This window comes from Kogia breviceps, chromosome 18 (genome assembly GCF_026419965.1).
Source record: "Kogia breviceps isolate mKogBre1 chromosome 18, mKogBre1 haplotype 1, whole genome shotgun sequence".
NCBI classification, from domain to species: Eukaryota; Metazoa; Chordata; class Mammalia; order Artiodactyla; family Physeteridae; genus Kogia; species Kogia breviceps.
Window position 1 is genome coordinate 44,081,142 of NC_081327.1, and position 19,978 is coordinate 44,101,119.

At 40.1% G+C, this 19,978-nt stretch overlaps 2 protein-coding genes across 8 annotated transcripts in view; one reads left to right on the forward strand and one right to left on the reverse strand.

The window, feature by feature from the left end:
- LOC131744389 (polycystin-1-like protein 3) overlaps nucleotides 1-10,557 on the forward strand; it is a 24,471-nt gene extending 13,914 nt beyond the window's left edge. The window contains exons 8-9 of the mRNA XM_067018374.1: nucleotides 731-916; nucleotides 10,472-10,557. Of these exons, the coding sequence (XP_066874475.1) occupies nucleotides 731-916; nucleotides 10,472-10,476 (191 nt within the window). The 3' untranslated portion in view covers nucleotides 10,477-10,557. The remainder of the gene's footprint in view (nucleotides 1-730; nucleotides 917-10,471) is intronic.
- Nucleotides 1-19,978, reverse strand: part of IST1 (IST1 factor associated with ESCRT-III) — a 69,553-nt gene that overhangs the window by 13,723 nt on the left and 35,852 nt on the right. For 5 of the 7 annotated variants that reach the window (XM_059043975.2, XM_059043972.2, XM_059043976.2 and 2 more), the window contains 5 exons: nucleotides 19,794-19,904; nucleotides 18,407-18,601; nucleotides 17,508-17,600; nucleotides 16,359-16,407; nucleotides 13,761-15,128 (listed from right to left, as the gene is read on the reverse strand). In XM_059043975.2, coding sequence (XP_058899958.1) covers nucleotides 14,929-15,128; nucleotides 16,359-16,407; nucleotides 17,508-17,600; nucleotides 18,407-18,601; nucleotides 19,794-19,904 — 648 coding nt within the window. In that variant the 3' untranslated portion in view covers nucleotides 13,761-14,928. Of the gene's footprint in view, nucleotides 1-13,760; nucleotides 15,129-16,358; nucleotides 16,408-17,507; nucleotides 17,601-18,406; nucleotides 18,602-19,793; nucleotides 19,905-19,978 lie in introns of those variants that run through there. The other 2 variants (XR_010837987.1, XM_067020339.1) reach the window with 1 other exon arrangement.

Sequence of the window (19,978 nt, forward strand, 5' to 3'; positions counted from 1 at the left end):
TAATTGTGTGTTTCAGTTAAGTCACTTTCTCTACCTGCAGAATGTAATTATGAAACTTGATCTACATCGCATGGTGGAGGGAAAATGAATATGCTTTGAAAAATAGATGTCCTGGGAATTCCCTGGTGGTCCAGTGGTTAGGACTCTGCGCTTCCACGGCAGGGGGCACGAGTTCAATCCGTGATGGGGGAACTAAGATCCCACATGTCACGCAGCATGGCCAAAAAAAAAAAAAACTGCTTTCCTGTAAGTGTAAAGTAACTGGTTCAACACGTCTAGTGTTTGGGTTATTAGATTCTGTTATTCTGTTATTCTGTTATTACATTCTGTTTTTATCATGCCTTCCCTTCTTGTGAACACAGACAATCTATAGATAACTGGGGAGAGGGAGGGGAGGAGATGAAAGGAGTGGTCTGGGGGGACATTTAGACCTAAGAACTAAAATACAACACTTGTGTGAGATTTTATATATCTTATTTTTAAGTAAAAATTCTGATCAGTGGCAGAATAATTCTGGGAAGGAATATGTAGATTTATAGATATAGATATCACTAAGAGCCAAATGCTTTTGCTTATCTGTTTACAATTATTAGGTTGAACCGTATCAAATTGACAACTTTTGACTGTTTTTGACCTGTAAAAGTCTGTAAGCTTAGGAAAAAAATGAAGAAAAACATATAGAGGATTTCTAAGCTAACTACTCACCTATGATTTTCTCTTCTAATACTAGTACAAATACTTTTCCTTATCCTGTTGATGACTGCAGTCTACTCAGCACACAACTCCAATAGATTTTACCTCCGTCAAGCTATCCACAAGAGCTTTCCTTACCGCTTCTCAGAGATCAAACTTCTTAAGCATTTCTACCCCGGGGCCAGTAGCACCCTCCTTCCTAACCTGTACAGCAATTACAGAGGTAAGAACACAGTCCTGGGGCCCAGCCCTGCAAATGTGAGGTGCAGTTGGTTTTCCAAACACCCCTGCAGTAACCCATTAGAACACTGGAGAAAGGTCTGCTGGCTTTTTCAAAATGACTGCACCTCTGTGGGCAGCCAAAGGTCCACTCCCAGGGCCCCATCTAAGCAGGTTCAGGTTTATGTCTGTTCACCCAAGGGTGATCAGGCCCATGAAGGCTGATTCCCACTGATGAGTTTCACAAGAGGCTGATAAACAAAACTGAGAATTCATTCACTAACAACATGAAAAGTAACTGGAGTGATCCCTGGGACTGGTTGCCTCCTTGTGAAGGAGGGAACCACATGTAGCTGAGAAGTTTGTTCTATAAGCACAGAACCATGAAAACAGTATAACCAGAAAGATCTCCACACCAGATGATATTTTGATATATTGCCTGATGTGCAGTCATCCCCAAGTCTGTGATGTGTCTGTGTAACTTTTCTTGGTTATCCAGTTCAGTTCCACGAATATGTAGTGAACACCTAGTATCCTGGGAACTGTCCTAGGAGCTAATAAAATGATGGACATTACATGGTTTGTACCCTCAAAAGAACCTCACCATCAAGAGAAGTTAGCATGGGGACTTCCCTGGGGGCACAGTGGTTGAGAATCCGCCTGCCAATGCAGGGGACACAGGTTCAAGCCCTGGTCCTAGAAGATCCCACATGCCGCGGAGCAACTAAGCCCATGCGCCACAACTACTGAGCCTGTGCTCTAGAGCCTGCAAGCCACAACTACTGAGCCCATATGCCACAACTACTGAAGCCCCTGCGCCTGGAGCCTGTGCTTCGCAACAAGAGAAGCCACTGCAATGAGAAGCCAAGGCACCGCTACGACGAGTAGCCTCTGCTCACCACAGCTAAAGAAAGCCCGCATGCAGGCAACGAAGACCCAAACGCAGTCAAAAAAAGAAAAAAAGAGGAGTTAGTATGAATGTTTTGTTTTTTTAAAAATAATTTATTTTTATTTTTTTCATTTGGCTGCATCGGGTCTTAGTTGCAGCACGCAGGATCTTTTCATTGCAGTGCACGGGCTCTTCATTGCAACACGCAGGCTTCTCTCTAGTTGTGGCGCATGGGCTCCAGAGCATGTGGACTCAGTAGTTGCGTCCACAGTCTCTCTAGTTGTGGTGCGTGGGCTCAGTAGTTGCCACGCTCGGGCTTAGTTGCCCCACGGCATGTGGGATCTTCGTTCCCTGACCAGGGATCGAACCCACGTCCCTTGCATTGGAAGGCGGATTCTTAACCACTGAACCACCAGGGAAGTCCCAGTATGAATGCTTCTTGTTCAGTATCTTTCACCAGTTACCAACACCTTGCCATATTATAACTTTATATCTTATTAAGCTATATTCTGGAAATTGTTACATTCATTAATCTCAGGATTGGTGGCTTTCTGTTGGGATTTGGAACATCTCCTAGGTTCCTGAAAAAAATCTGAATATGTTCATCTCAGCAAACATGTACAGTCCTTTTTTTAAAATTAATTTTTATTGGAGTATAGTTGATTTACAATGTTGTTAGTTTCTGCTATACAGCAAAGTGAATCAGTTATACATATATCCACTCTTTTTTAGACTCTATTCCCATATTGGTCATTACAGAGTATTGAGTAGAGTTCCCCATGCTATATAGCAGGTTCTTATTAGTTATCTATTTTATATATAATACTGTATATATACAATCCCAATCTTCCAATTTATCTTTCCCCCACTTTCCCCCTTGATAAGCATAAGTTTGTTTTCTACATCTGTATAATCTTTTCTTAAACGTGTACTTGTTGCATTTAAGAGTTTTAACAGATGGCAACTTCTGTACATTGCACATTGATTCTTTCTAGTTCAGTTTTAAATGGTGACAGTTCTAGGTTGAGGGCATATTCTGTTTGCAGTCAGTAACTGTCTATACTGACTTAAATAAAAAGTGAATCAGACCCTGGGTGGCTGAGGCTAGTGCCATCACTATAGGCATGTTCTCCTCTTAGACTCCTTCGCTTTACAGTGTAGTGTCGTGGTCCAAAGGCACAGACTCAGAAGGCTGCCCAGACTGCCCAGGTTCACATCCTTGCTCTCCACTTACCAGCAGTGCGTTCTTGGGTAAATTACTCAACCTCCTGTGCCTCAGTTTCCCCATCTGTACAATGGGGATAATCTTAGGACTTACCCTGTAAGATAGATGTGAAGATTAAAACCTTAGTAGGGCTTCCCTGGTGGCGCAGTGGTTGAGAGTCCGCCTGCCGATGCAGGGGACACGGGTTCGTGCCCCGATCCGGGAAAATCCCGCATGCCGCGGAGCGGCTGGGCCCATGAGCCATGGCCGCTGAGCCTGCGCGTCCGGAGCCTGTGCTCCGCAAGGGGAGAGGCCACAACAGTGAGAGGCCCGCGTACCGCAAAAAAAAAAAAAAACCTTAGTAGATCTAAGTGTTTAGAACAGTGGCGGGCACATACTGTTCAGTCGATGGGTGTTAGCTGTTGTTACTAACTGGGGCAGTTGGAGCTCTGGTTGTACTAGGACCAGAGTTTCCATGAGTTACCTGGACATACTAAAGAAGAGCAACAGCAATCTGTAGATGTAGATAATGAAATAAAATTAAGTAGATATGGGGTAAACAGCAGTAAAAATTGTAACTAACCTTTTTTTAACTCTTCAACTGCTAAAAAATTTTTGCTTTCAGAATTGATATAGCCCAGTCCCATTAGTCCACTTGTTTTCAGGAATATTGAAGCCCAAGCCATTCATGGCAGATAATCTGTATCCTATAAATACAGAACTTTCCTAAATAGCCTGGTCCAATGTTGAAACACATTTAGGGAAGAATTTTTTTTGTAGGATTTAATTAAAATTCCTCTTACAGCAATTTAAACTTGCTTTTTCTCTTGACTTTCTTCTGAGGTGAAAAAACACTAATCACAATTCTACAATTGCATAGTTTTTATTTAAGAAATATAAAGTAAGGCCATCTTTGAAGGTTAAGTCACCCTTTACCTTTCTCTTTTATCTTCTGCAGGACCCTAGGCCCTTTAATAACCTACTGCAAACCTCTCCCTGCCAAATTTTGTAACATAATCTTTTTCTTTCATGTTAAAACATTTTTTCATAATTAAAACATGAATATGTAGAAAATCCATATGTACCACGATGTATATTGTGCAACTCTCCTTTATCCCGATTCCCCTTCTCTCTTTCCTAGAGGCAACTACATTCCCAATTGATTATACAGACGTACCTCACTTTACTGCATTTCACTTTATTGCACTTTGCAGATACTGCATGTTTTCTTTAACAAATTGAAGATGTGGCAGCCCTGTGTCAAGCAAATTCATTGGCGCCACTTCTGCAACAGCATTTGCTCACTTCGTGTCTCTGTGTCACATTTTGGTAACTCTCGAAATACTTCAAACTTTTTCATTATTATATTTGTTATGGTGACTTGTGATCAGTGGTCTTGGATGTTACTATTGCTAAAAGAAGGCTCATGATGATTAGCATTTTTTAGCAATAAAGTTTTTTTAGCAATAAAGTATTTTTAATTTAGGTGTAGGTACATTGTTTGTTTAGACATAATGGTATTGTACACTTAATAGACTATAATACAATGTAAACATAACTTTTTTTTGGGGGGGGCCACACCGCAAGGCCTGCAGGATCTTAGTTCCCCAATCAGGGATTGAACCCTGGCCCCAGCAGTGAAAGTGCCGAATCCTAACCACTGGATAGCCAGGGAATTCCCTAAACATAACTTTTATATGCACTGGGAAACCAAAAAGTTCATGTGACTTGGTTTATTGCAGTGGTCTAGAACCAAACCCATAGTACCTCCAAGGTATACTTGTGAATTCTTTCAGAAGGTAATCTATACATTTGCAAATACATTTGATGATAAATAGCAGCATACTATAAACATTGTCATGCCTTTTTGCCTTTTCCCCTTAATTTGCCTGGAGATTGTTCTATCAGCATGTATAAAGCTGTCCCTTTTATGTTTTATTCATTTACTATATAGTATGCCATTGCGTGGATGTACCATAAGTTATATAACAGTTCCCTATTAATAGACATTTAGGTTTTTTCCACTTTTCTGCTGTTAACAATAATACTACCATTTATACCCTTTTACATATGTAATTTCACTCATGTGCAAATATATCTGTAAAATAAGTCCCTTGAAAAGACTTGCTAAAAATGTATATCCATTTTTCATTTAGAAAGATACTGCCAAATTGTTCTCCTCAATTGTACCAATTAATGTTCCCATGAGCAATGTATTATTAGATCTGCCCACATCGCCAACAGTTCAGTGAACATGGGTGTTTTCATACTATACAGGTAACTCTGAAATATACAGAAGGTTTGCAACTGCACTCATGAGAAAATGCAAGTTTAAACTAAGGAACCATTTTTCACCTCTCATACGGACAAAACTTGCCACTGCCCTTGCCCTTCTTCATTCCATCTTCCCCATATTATTTTTTTTTACAACATAAATGTGTTTTGTGCCTGTTCAAAACCTCCCAATGGATTCCATCATACTTAAAAGCCCAAACCCTTTCTAAAGCTTACTCTAGGGCCTTCCCTGTCCGGAGCCATAGCTACATCTGTTACTTCTCCTACCCTCATTCTGACCCTCATTCACTAATTCAGCCACACAAGCTTCTGTGCTCTCCTTAAACACGATGCACATGCTCTTGCCTTGGCCTTGGAACTTGCTGTTGCCCTGACTGACGTTTGCATTGGGAGCTCCAAACTTTATTAGGGTCTCTCTCATAAGTCACCTCCTCTGAGAAACCTCTAATCATCCTGTAAATAAATAGCACTGCTCCCTCCTCACAGAACACTATCCCCTCTTCCTACTCAGTATTTTTTTTTTTAATTCATTCATTCATTTTTGGCTGCGTTGGGTCTCCGTTGCTGTGCGTGGGCTTTCTCTAGTTGCGGTGAGCGGGGGCAACTCTTCGTTGTGGTGCGCGGGCTTCTCACTGCAGTGGCTTCTCTCGTTGCCGGAGCACGGGCTCTAGGCGCGCAGGCTTCAGTAGTTGTAGCACACGGGCTTAGTTGCTCCGCGGCTCAGTTTTTCTTCATAGCACTATTATCATCTGAATATTGTTGGGTTATTGCCTGTCTCCCTCCCTCCCTCAAATGTGAATGCTCTGTGGACAGGGACTCTTGTCCACTGCTGTGTTCCCAGCACCTAGAACAGGACCTGGTGTATGTGAGCACTCAGTACATACTGATTGAAAGAATGAATGAATGTCATTCTATAATTTTTGCCCATTTTTCATTGGGCTGCTTGGTTTTGTTTGCTTGTTTTGATAAATGGGAGCTTTTTATGTATTAAGAGCTTGTTCCGTTGTAGAGATTTAGATATTTATACAGAAACAAAATAAGGATTTATAAAAATTAATTTAGGGAATTGGTAGCTTATGATGCTCCATCTGGGAGTGTGGTATGCTTTTTCTTTTCTCATTTGCGTTTGTATCCCTCAGTAGTATTAAATTCTCTTCATATATTTCTTGCACATCTCTTGTTAGGTTTATCTTTTGTGGTCTATTGTGAATGAGATTTTATTTCACTATAGTTTCTAAGTAAATATTGTTTGAATATATGAAGGCTATTGATTTTATTACATTAAGTACCCAGCCAGCTTCAATTTTTTTGTTAAGTAATAGTTTTTAGGTTGATTCTCTTTTCTCCCCAGCTTTATTGAGGTACAATGGAGAAATTAAAATTGTATATATTTAAGGTACAATGTGATGTTTTGATATATGAATACATTGTGAAATGTTTACCACAAACTAATTAACATATCCATCACCTCAAATGGTTACATGTTTTGTTTTTAGTGTGATATAAAACTCTTATTCTCTAAGCAAATTTCAAGTATACATTACTATTAACTATGATCTATAAACTATAATCATGCTATACATTAGATCTCCAGGACTTATTGATTTTAAAACTAAAAGTCTGTATACTCTGACATCCACCCACCCCCCTCCCCACCCCAGCCCCTGGTAGCCACCATTCTACCCTCTGGTTCTGTAAGTTCGACTTTTTTAAATTGCACTTACAAGAGATCATACATGTTTCTTTGTTTGGCTTATTTCATATCTTCACTTTTGTGAATAATCCTGCTATGAACATGGGAGTGCAGATATCTCTTCAAGATGCTGATTTCATTTCCTTTCAATATACAGCCAGTAGTAGGATTACTGGATCATCTAGTAGCTCTATTTTTAATTTTTTGAGGAACCTCCATGCTGTTTTCCATAATGGCTGTACCAATTTACATTCCCACCAACAGGGCTCCTTTCTCCAAACCCTCACCAACATTTGTTATTTCTTGTCTTCTTGATAATAGCCATCCTAACAGTCGTGAAGTGATATCACATTGCAGTTTCGGTTTGTTATTTCCTTGATGATTAGTGATTTTTACATATACCTGTTGGTCATTTGTATTTCTTTAGAAAAATGTGTATTCAGGTCCTTTGCCCATTTTTTAATCAGGATGATTTTTTTTTGGTATTGAGTTGTATGAGTTCTTTATGGATTCTGGATTTTAACCCCTTATCAGATACATAGTTTGCAAATATTTTCTCCTATTTCATAGGTTGCCTTTCCATTTTGTTTATTGTTTCCTTTGCTGTGCAGAAACTTTTTAGTTTGATGTAGTCCCACTTGTTTTACCTTTCGTTGCCTGTGCATTTAGTGTCATATCCAAAAAACTGCCAAGACCAGTGTCAAGAAGCTTTCTCTGTTTTCTCATAGGAATTTTGCAGTTTCAGGTCTAAGGTCTAAGTTGTTAATCCATTTGGAGTTGATTTTTTGAATATGGCAAAATAAGTGTCCAACTGCATTCTTTTGCATGTGGAAATCCAGTTTTCCTAGCATTATTTGTTGAAGAGACTAGCCCATTGTGTATTCTTGGCACGCTTGTCATAGATTAGTTGGCCGAATCTATGGGTGTGAGTTTAATTCTGGTTTCTCTATTCAGTTCCATTGTTCTGTGTATCTGTTTTTATCCCAATACCATAGAATTTTGATTACTATAGTTTTGCAATATAGTTTGAAAACAGGAAGTGTGATGCTTGCAGCTTTGTTCATCTTTCTCAAGATTATTTTGGCTATTCACGGTATTTTTGTGGTTCCATACAAATTTTAGGACTTCTTCTATTTCTGGGGAAAATGCCACTGGAATTTTGATAGAGATTGCATTGAATCTGTAGATCACTTTGTGTAGTATGGACATTTTAACAATATTAACTCTTCCAATCCATGAATGTGGGAAATCTTGCCATTTACTTTTGTCTTTTTCATATCTTTCATCAATCTCTTATAGTTTTCATTGGACAGATTTTTCACCTCGGTTAAATTTATTCCAAAGTGTATTATCCTTTTTGATGTTATTGTAAATGAGACTGTTTTCTTAATTTCTTTTTCAGCTAGTTGTTAGTGTAACAAAATGCAACTGATTTTTGTATTATGATTTATTCTGTTAGCGTTACTGAATTCATTTTTTTAAATCAGGTTTTTGGTGGAGTCTTTAGGGTTTCTATATATAAGACCATGTCATCTGCAAAGACAGTTTTACTTCCTCCAATCTTATTTGGATGCCTTTTTTCTTACCTAACTTCTCTGGCTGGACTTCCAGTACTGTGATGAATAGATGTGGTGAAAGTTGGCATCCTTGTCTTGTTCTTTATTTTAGAGGAAGAGCTTTTAGCTTTTCACAATTGAGTATGACGTTAGCCATAAGCTTGACATATATGGCCTTTATTATGTTGAAGTACATTCCTTCTTGCCTAATCTGTTGGGTGTTTTTATCATTAAAGGTTGTTAAATTTTGTTGAATGCTCTTTCTGCATCTGTTGAGATGTTTTTGTTTTTAACATCTTTATTGGAGTATAATTGCTTTACAGTGGTGTGTTAGTTTCTGCTTTATAACAAAGTGAATCAGTTGTACATATACGTATGTTCCCATCTCTTCCCTCTTGCATCTCCCTCCCTCCCACCCCTCTAGGTGGTCACAAAGCACCAAGCTGGTCTCCCTGTGCTATGCGGCTGCTTCCCACTAGCTAGCTATTTTACGTTTGGTAGTGTATATATGTCCATGCCACTCTCTCACTTTGTCACAGCTTACCCTCCCCCCTTCCCATATCCTCAAGTCCATTCTCTAGTAGGTCTGTGTCTTTATTCCCGTCTTACCCCTAGGTTCTTCATGACTTTTTTTTTTCTTAGATTCCATATATATGCGTTAGCATATGGTATTTGTTTTTCTCTGACTTACTTCACTCTGTATGACAGACTCTAGGTCCATCCACCTCACTACAAATAACTCAATTTTGTTTCTTTTTATGGCTAATATTCCATTGTATATTTATGTACAATGGAGATGTTTTTAATCCTTCATTCTTTTAATATGGTGTATCACATTTATTGACTTACATGGGATCTTAGTTTCCTGACCAGGGGTCGAACCCACACCCCCCTGCAGTGGAAATACAGAGTCCTAGCCACTGGACCACCAGAGAAGTCCAAGAATTTAAAGGTTTAAATGTTTGATAGAATTCACCCATGAAGCTATCTAGTCCTGGGCTTTTCTTTGTTGAGAGATTTTTGATTGCTGCTTCAGTCTCCTTACTTATACTTCATATGTTCAGGTTTTCTGTTTATTCATTATTCAGTTGTATGTTTCTAGGAATTTATCCATTTTTTCTAGGTTATCCAGTTTGTTGGTGTGTAATTATTCCTAGTAGTCGCTCATGATCCTTTGTATTTTTGTGATATCAGTTGTAATGTCTCCTCTTTCGTTTATGGAATTTATTAGAATGCTCTTTTTTCTTGGTTAGTCTAGCTAAAGGCTGGTCACTTTTATTGTTAAAAAAAAAGCTAACTTTTTTTTCCTATTCTTTCTAGTCTCTATTTTTGCTCTAATCTTATTTCATTTCTTCTTGTAACTTTAGGCTCAGTTTTTATTAGTTCCTTGAGCAGTAAAGCTAGGTTTTTTATTTGACATCTTTTTTTATTAATGTAAGCATTTATTGCTATAAACTTCCCTTAGAACTGCTTTTGCTGCATCTAGTGTCTGTGTTTTCCTAAGTGCTGTAGTCTTGGAATCACATTGCTTCCCTTAGAAAAGGTCACTAAATGGAAAACCATCAGTTCAAGTTGGCAATGAGTTTTGGAGAAGACAGTGGAGCTGGTTTTAGTTGTGTAGGTCCATACTTAATTAGCAGTATGATAAACTCAAGATATTTGTTTCATCTCTAAAATGGGGATAACATTTAGTTCACAGGATGAACTATATGGAAGCCAAATTTATATGAAAACACTATAATTACAGAAGAATTCTATGTAGTTTTTAGGCATAGCAATTTGAATGGCCACTAAGGAACGTCCTTAATTTCCATTCCATTGGTTCTACCTTGACCTCACCATTATCAAGCACCTCAGGACCCAAAGAAGTGCAGTCCCCTCTACTGCTCTCCACCCCCATCTGACAGTTCTCTCTTTTTCAGTTTAACCTGCTGTTTGGATGGAGCATCTCTGACTACCGAACTTTTCTCAGTTCACCAGTGACTGTTGTTGGTCTCCTGATGGGAATCTCTCATCACAAGGAGGTAAAAACCCTCTTCCTGGTTTCCCTGCAGAATTCTATTTGGTTTAATATATCAAACAAGAGAATTGCTTATAAAAGCAGCCCCTACTGTACCACTGCATACTGGAAAAGGGAGAAACTTAGTTCCTTTGCCATTATTTTATGGTATTACCCATAGATACTGTATAGCTTTTGAGTGGCTGTTACCTTCAGAAATCCTTCCTCTCCTAAGCACATAGTCCCACCTTTCTCACTTCTATCCTTAATCTTACTGCCAAAGACACTGGGCCTGAACTTGTGTTCTCATACCTCGTCAGATTAACATGATTGCTGCTGCTGCTTTCTCAACGGCCCTTTGAAGGGTACAATTGGAAGTGACTTAAAAAAGAAAAATTAGGGAGGTACAATTCCAGAAAGAACTGCAGTTATTTCTGTTTATAAATACTAATTTCAGAGAGGCTGTTATTTTCTCCCAGGAACTACCTACACAAATCCCTTTCTACTCAACATAAAAAATAAAGTAGGAAACCCAGGTGAGGTTTTGGGTCCCAAACACTAGCATATATAAATTTGATAAGAAAAAAACTGCAATTCAAATTAGTGAAACTGGCAAGATTTTCATCAAAGCTCATCATTCTGATACTCTAGAAATCAAAGGTTACTAATTAAAATGGGTAAATTAACATAGTTTCTAACGTGGAAAGTTACCACCACCTTCCTAAAATCTAAGAAAGATTAACATAACTGCTATTTTGGGTGGACTATTTTGTTTGTTTGTTTTTTGCGGTATGCAGGCCTCATTGTTGTGGCCTCTCCCGTTGCGGAGCACAGGCTCCGGATGCGCAGGCTCAGCGGCCGTGGCTCACGGGCCCAGCCGCTCCGCGGCACGTGGCATCTCCCCAGACCAGGGCACGAACCCGTGTCCCCTGCATCGGCAGGCAGACTATCAACCACTGCGCCACCAGGGAAGCCCAGGTGGACTGTTTTGTTGTGCTTCCAGCCCCAATCACAAGGGAATGAAGTCCTCACCCCTGGAACACTTTATGTACTAAAGCTCTTAAAGAAGTAACAATCATAATAAACTTTTGCTAACACCTACTTTTAGACTTAAAAGGGAAAATGGAGTATACTTACTGGGAATAGTCTTGCATCACAAACTCAGCGTTTGCCCAAGCTGTTTGGATGACCTGGAGTTATGCTTAAGCTCTTTTAAAATAAATAGATATAAGCTGGCAGCCATTATATCTGTCACAGAGATTTCCATCACAGTAGTATTATTGCAAGTATTCATCCTCTAAGTTGTTGGGTTTTTATAAAAGTGTCCAGTGGCAATAATGAATGAGCCAATACACCAAAGGAAAGTAATCATTTTTAAAAGAAACACCTAAATTAAAGAATCTGGAAACCAAATTTTACTGGAAACCATTCTCGTAAGCCCTACATCTGAGAAAGATCTCTGTGCTGAAACGGCAAGAATGGCAAAACTCAGTAATTATACTTTTAAAGATAACAATTTTTAAAAAAGCATTAAAAGCCAGTTTTCTATGGCTCACCTTTTAAACTGTATTGGAATGCTCCTATGTTCAGAGAAGAAAGTGCTTGGAATGGCAGACAGTTTTCATTATCATTGCTGGTACCTATGTCAACACACTTTTGCTATTCCTTGAAGCTTCCATGTTTAGAAATATTTTCCTGAATTGCCAACAACTCACAAGGGCTTTGAGTCACCTGTAATTCCATTACAACTCACCTGTTTTCTTCTTGTGAAAGCCCTGAAGGCACAATTATTTACACTCTTAGTCACTCGTTTTCTGTCCACTCAAAAGTATTTTCCTTTTTAATATTTTTGCTTTTCTGGTTTCCACCAGACATAAGTGTTTCCTTACGTGAATATATCCCAAATGTTAGCATATATCTTACATTTTTAAAGTAGATATTAAACTCTGTGTTTAAACTCAAAGTGTCCTATTGTCTTTCCAGGTTATTGCTTTAAACCCAGTCCTGGGCTCCCTTCTTATCCTCCTAACCAGTGTCGTTTTGATGGTACTTGTGATCATTAACCTTTTTGTTTCTGCCATTTTAATGGCCTTTGGTAAAGAAATAAAGTCCTTTAAGGTAAGTAACTCTGACTCAGTAATTGAAATATAAACCATATCATGATTTTATCACTGGAAAAGCTCAATTTTAGCTGCTCTTAAGATTAGAGACTTGACATTAACGCACAGTATCAGCATACTCCCTTTATTACTCTCCACAGCTCTGCCAACCATTTTCCTAGGAAACCCAATTTACCAAAAGTACATTATGTTCTACATCCACTGTCCTATAAATAGCTGGCCCTCCACTGTTAAATAGCAGTAACACTCCAAGGCCTGACAGTAAACCATTAAAGGAAACAGTATCTTTACACTTTATATCTTTTTTTAAAAAAATATATCTTTGGTACTTTTTTCCTCCACCATTAGCAGCAATTTTGATTTCCTTGCTTTTCTCTTTTTGTCTTCCGACAGACTCAGAAAGAAGCTGCACTGATGGATATGCTGCTACTGAAGCTCTCAAGTTTGTCAGGAAAACAGCGGCACCAGAACACATGTAAGTAAGCAAACAGCTGTAACAGCAATGGCCACTGACAAATGAAGTTTCAAAACATTAATCCTGTTACCTCCTCACTTGGCTTATTACTTCTTAGTATATTAATACTGATCTTTGCAATGGTGTACTTTAGAAAATTATAGATACTTATAATATACTTAGTTAATTTTGTTAGTGAAGAATCAAAATCCCCTTGGCTGCAGATTCTTATGTTTATGGAACTTGGCACTATCACAGGGTTAAACACTGCAAGAGTGGTGCAGGATAAACCAGCTCTGCTGCCAAACAAACATCAAGTAACATCATTCATGTTCCAGGATGACTGTGGGAAATACGAGTCAGAAGTAAGCTCAGTGCAACTTTAATTAAAGATACAAGCATGAGACTTGGCTAAGGGGGAGCCCTGTCACAGAGAAGTAACCAAGCCAACTCACAGGTAACAATCTGGGCTTAAATACTGAGATCGAAATGGGCCCCTTACTCCCCAGGCATCCATCCACATTACCCAGGGAGCCAATAAGGTCTGGCTTGTGCCCAGTATGGGTCACTTACTTAAATACTCTCCACTAAAATCTTGCCCCTTGTCATTTGACCAAAACAATGGAGAAAGCAGGGCACAGAATTTTTAATTTTATTAGCAGCTACTGAGCCATGACATACAAATCAATCAAAAACATTAAAGAAAAGTTGCCTGAAACAAATGTGTACAGATACACCACACAGAAGCCGAAGTCGTATCTTCCAATCCCAAAGCCATCCTTGTGGGGAAGGATGGCCTTAGCTAGGGGGCAAAACAGTAAGAGTCTCATCTGTCAAGGGAAGAAGCAAAACACCTACAGCCACATGGGCACCAAAAATCTATCTGAGATCACTTTTTAAAGGTTCTCTTGATCATAACGTTTTCAAATGAAAACAGGAACCCCTCTTCACCTGTAGGCTTTCCAGCTCACTACTCAAGAGACTTGAATATTTCTATTAAGGCTACTGGAAGCCCACCTTAGCCTTGAATGGTGACTTCTGCCCAGTATGTGGCCAGCAATGTAATCCAACAGAACATGCCACAGGGAAAAACAGGAATTTATATACAGTGCTGCCCTCTATTAAAAGGGAAACACAGCACTCAAAATAAAGCAAAAGGCCACAGAGGGCTCCCTGAGAATCCAGTAGAACTAAGAGAGGCCTTCAACTTTCCAAAGTTTGCAACTGGATCCAGGTGGAACAGTGCCCTGCAGCAAGGAGTAGTGTATAATGTCAATGAGAAGACCCAGCTTCTAAGAATTGTTACAATGGCTTCCTGAGCCATTTTCTCTCTCTCCCATTAAGAGCAAGAAAATACACAACTTGGCCTTGAATCTCACTCACCACCAATCCCTCTGTACGGAGGGGTTTGTTTCTAAGTCTAGAACCTCAGCACAGAGCTGAGACACTTCAGGAAGTACTCTCCTCCACCACCCGGCCATCTCTGACAACTCTCCCCTTCTCACTCCCCTGTGCAGGGATGGTGGGACAGGAAGGAGAGAAATGGGATCACACTGACAGGAAAAGGACAAGCAAGGCTGCTGGGAGCCAGCTGCTCCAACCTCACAATCTCCAGCTGTTAGTCTCTCAGGAGCAGTGGAGAACTGGAAAGCAGCAGAGTGTGTAAGAGCAGGAAGAGAGCCCAGAGGAAGAGTGTACTCAGTGATGGTTAACAGATGAAGCAAAATTTCATGGAGATTCTTTGTTACAAGGAGAAACTGCTCAGTCTCAATTCCCAGAACTTGGACCTTGCCTGGTTTATGAAGCCTATGTTTTCTTTTTCAGCTCTTCAAATCTCCGGGAAAGGTCATCAAAGTCAATGTCTTCAGAGGCTGAGGTGTTGGCACCAGCAGATGCAGTTGGTAGTGTGTCTGGCACAGATGGCAATTCTGGCAGTACAAAGTTGTCATAGGTATCCATGGGTCTGGAAGGGGGCTTTGCAGAAGCTTCTGGCTTGGGTCCAGGGCCTAATTAAATTAGAGTAAGGAGCACAGTGTTAAAAATGCCAGTGGCTCAGATCCTCAAACCCCACAATCCCCGCTGGCAGAAACAATGAAATAATCAAAATACTGGAATTGTTTTTTAAAAAATAATCATTTAATTCTAAAGGTCGACAATTAACAGCTACGTTTTCTAATTATGGTTGAATAGATGTTTTACTTTCCTACAGTGAGAAAAAAGTTTAAGGGAAAGTCAGAGTGTGGTGCATGGGGCTTAGGTACACAGCATTCATTTAAACAGACTGTCCCCTTTCAAAAAGGTCTACTCCCATAATAAAGTCCAAGAAATGGTACTAGAATTCTATTGGGATGAGCTACTCTTTAAGGCTTATGGGGAAAAAATTTTATATGGAATGTTAACATTCATACCGTTTGATGTAATAGAATGTGATCTGTATTTCTAGTCTTCCGTTTTATACCCTACAAGTTAAAATCATCACCCTCTCTACCTACTGTATGTTTCCATTTATATCTAAGTTGTAGAACAGGCAACCTAAACCGTAGTTTTAGGAAATAAGAACAGTGCTTGCCTCTGGGATAGAACTGACTAGGAAGGAACACAAGGTAACTTTCTGCGGGGGGTGGGGGATGGATGGATAGAAATGTTTTGTATCTTTACTGAGGTGGTGGTTATATAATGTTTGTGTGTGGAGATACACATCAAAACTCATCACAATATACATTTCCGTGTATTTTTTGTATGTAAATTATACCTCTAAACTGTCCCAATTTTAAAAAATATTCCCCTCTGGGTTTCTGGAGTGCTGGTAGTGTTTTAATTTTTCAGTGAATGGCTACATGAGCATGCTTGCTTTGTAAAAAGTCACTGAGCTATATACACTTGTGATGTTTCCCCCTCTTTAATGCCCAAATTAAAAAAAAAAATTTGGTATTTCCAGGCACAGTGGAAATGGAAACGACAGGAACATACCAAACTTGAGGATGACTGAAAACTACAAGGTGAAAAAGAATAATGATACTAAACAGGGAACTTGGGAGATTCTTTGGAGCCACGAAAGATCTTTTCTTTTTGGAAGTAGGAAATCCTGAGTTCTGTTTCCACCATACTGCATTTGGGGAGAAAACAGGGCATGTGGGTAGAATGCCACAAGCATAAAAACAATCAGGGAGGAACAGTGATGAGAAAACAGCAAAGGGTTCAGTACTGAGAAATTCTCAAGAGGGTTTCTGACTCACCAACGATCTGTGCAGAAGAGACATTCTTATCAGCATTAATGTCATCAACCTGAAACACAAAGATCACCAGAGAAGAAAGCAATGGCATCACTGGTGAAAGTAATGGTATAAGCCCACGTGTCACAAAAGCTAAGCTGCTCAGCAAAAGCAACAGAAAATGCTCCAAAGAAACTGCCCCTCCGCCCCCTATACTTCTTTCCTGAGCTTCCTCCAACTAGATAGATAATACCATGTTGAACTCATAACTGCCAAGCACAGGAAAAGAAAATTCTTACCACACCAGAACATCTCTCTTTAATCTGTTACCTTCACCTTCCAGGCAGAGAGAAAGCAGTCTAAACCACCGCATTCATCTCCAAGAACCAAGTCCTCAAATACTAACGAAGATCTTCTACCTCATTCCTAGAAACAGTTGTAGGCAATGGTTCAATGCGTGCAAAACCAAAACATAAAAATTCAGGCCCAGTGTAAAAACCAAAGGAAAGAACACTAAGGAAGCTCAGGAACAGGGCACTCTCCCTAGATGAGGAAAAAGGCTGGCAGAAAAGTCATCTAATTCTGAACCAAAACTGTTAAAACCACCTACAGTTCAAGGCATCATTACCATATCAGCAATAATAGCAAGCTTTAACTATAAGACTAAAATATAAAATTAATGCTACAGGCTGAAATTTACTAGACACTTATCTGCTTAAGACAAAAATCTGGTTCTTATTCCTTTACACAGTGTCGAAAATTTATAAAACTGCTATTTTAATTATTATATTCTAGCACCAAGACTGTACCAGCTCAATATGATTCTCTGCCTAGTCTCAAGTCTGATCAAGTGCCCTACCAGAACTTTCCAGGATCTGCAGCTCCTCCCTGATTCCTGGCTTAACTGCAGACAAAGCATTGCCACCAACGATGCTGCCACCACCACCACCACCACTCCCCATTTCCAGGGTAATATTAAAGCAACACAAGAATCCAAAGCATAGAGCAATGCCAGTACTAGGAGGTGATCAAAACTGTGCCTTCCCTGTGGCCATTATTTTGCTCTCTCTTCATGGGTTCACTCTCCTGCTGCTTATAAAAGAGGCTCAGGATTTTGCTCTCTCTTCATGGGTTCACTCTCCTGCTGCTTATAAAAGAGGCTCAGGCACTTACAGATTCATACGATGGGGGAGTTGCTGGTATCTGAGGTGGATGAATATTGGGAAAGGCCTGATAAGTTCCCATTGGCAATCCATTGAAATCCGACTGCAAGAGGAGAAAGGCAACATCAGAGACACTGCCCCTGATCTGCAATTTCTGAAGTGTGTAAATAGGAAAGGAGAAATAAATATATGTGTGTATACAACTATTTTCTCAATGTGAATATATTCACATTGAATACATATATATATTCAAGAGCCCCAAAAGAAAAAAGTGCCTAAAAGGACCACATGTGATCAGGAAGAATCCAGATTTTTAAAGATCTGTACCCAAAGGCTATTCTTCAAATTACTAAATTGCCTCAATGTCTACAAGGGAAGCTTCTTACCAGACTTTCTTTTTTGGGGGAGAGGAGACGACCGCACTGCACACAACACATGGGATCTTAGTTCCCTGACCAGGGATCGAACTCACGCCCCATGCAGTGGAAGCATGGAGTCTTAACCACTGGACTGGCCAAGGAAGTCCCCAGACTTTCTTACTAGTAATGACTTTCATCTTCTTGTCTACAAAGGAGGTAGACCTGGTAGTAAGTATTGGTTATTCATTTTTGGAAAAAGCTACTAATATACCTACAAGTCCCAAAGGTTCAAGAACCCTACATGAAAAGGAGTTTTTCTAGTACCATCTCTCTAGATTTTTCCACCTCATTACCTACAGGTGAACCAAAAGACTTCCTCCAAATCCCAATGCTGTTTTTTCCACAATATGATCAATAAACTAGTATCAAATATTCTTACTGCTAAATCCTCTTGATAACCTACAATTCCTGAGTGTATTCACAGAGCCAACTTGTCATCTTCTGTAACATTTTCTAGTTTATATCCGTATTTATTTGTATGTGTACTTACTGGTCCCTTTGGAAGAGGGTATGAGAAAGGAGTGTTTGGAGATGGCATGGGCATGGGCATTGGCACTGTTCCATCAGGTCCACCAGCTGGTGCTGTGAATCCGCCCCCACCTCCTCTTCCAGGGCCCCCTTTCTTCACATCATCTGTGAATCCAACATCAATAAGATCTGTATCTACTCCAGGAGGAGCTTCTGCCTAAGAAAAAGAGAGAAACCCATATTAGGCCTGTCACCAGCTAGGCTCCCCCGGAAGCTGACTCTGAGATGGAGATTAGGCATGACGGACGTTTACTGGAGAGGTTTCTTGGGATAGACAACTGTGGGGATATGAAGGAAGAAGGTGGGCTGCCATGCATTCACAACAAAGGGGTCAGCTAATTCTGGAGGGAGTTCTGGAGCTAGGCTGGGCCTACCGCAGGTGCTCCCAACTGGGGACAAACGGGCAGAGTCTTTAATCCCCTGCAATGACCAGTTACCAAATACAAGCTTCCCCCAGGAAAGACCCTGGGTAAGGAAGCTCTCTTCTGAGGGCCACTGCTGGAGGGCCACTCAGCTGCGTGAGCCACCAGTCATCAATACTCTCAAGAGCTGAGGGAGGGGCTTCCCTGCTGGCGCAGTGGTTAAGAATCTGCCTGCCAGCGCAGGGGACAGGGGTTCAAGCCCTGGTCCAGGAAGATCCCACATGCCACGGAGCAACTAAGCCCACGCGCCACAACTACTGAAGCCCATGCATCTAGAGCCCATGCTCCGCAACAAGAAAAGCCACTGCAATGAGAAGCCCACACACCGCAACGAAGACCCAATGCAGCCAAAAATAAATATTTTTTAAAAAAAGAGCTGGTGGAATAAATGCTTCTGTCCTGAAATGTGTACTTCAGGCAGGGGGAGGGTTGTCAGAGCAGCACACCAAAACATATACTATACCTGGTCAACATTAACTGCTGATTTACTATTTGCATATCTGCCCTTCTTTCACTGTAAGCCTCTTTAGGACAGGGACATTGTTTATATATTTTCTGTATTCTCAGCTTTCTGGGGCACATGGCAGGCACACAACAGATGTTTTCAGGATCGGTTCTGGGTCTTGGGGCTTTTCTTGCTACCCAAAGGGGCCTCTCAATTCCCTGAATTTCACTGAAAAGTAGCAATAATGCCACTTTATATTTGTATCAAAGTTTGTACCTTTTCAAAGTGTTTTCAGTCATTCATCTCATCTGATCCCTAAATACTCTGATAGATGCAGGCATATTTATTGTTACCCCAGAGGCATTAACTGGACAAAGGCTTAAACTCCCATATGCAAACTTGAGTGCAAAGAAAATGGTTATTTTTCGAAGACAGTGATATCGACTCATTTTCCTTTGTATTCTAAAAGACTCTAAACGTACCATAACCACAGAGTCAGGCTCATAGGGCACATTGTAGTTCTTGGCAATTTCAATCAGGTATCTCTCCACCAGGATTTTGGGTGGGGCCTCCACACTCAGTTTGTGCATTAGCTGTAAGTAAAAGATCCAGGGTTAAGATGCATCTGCATCAACCAGCCTAAGCCTAACCTGTATCAATTTTAAAC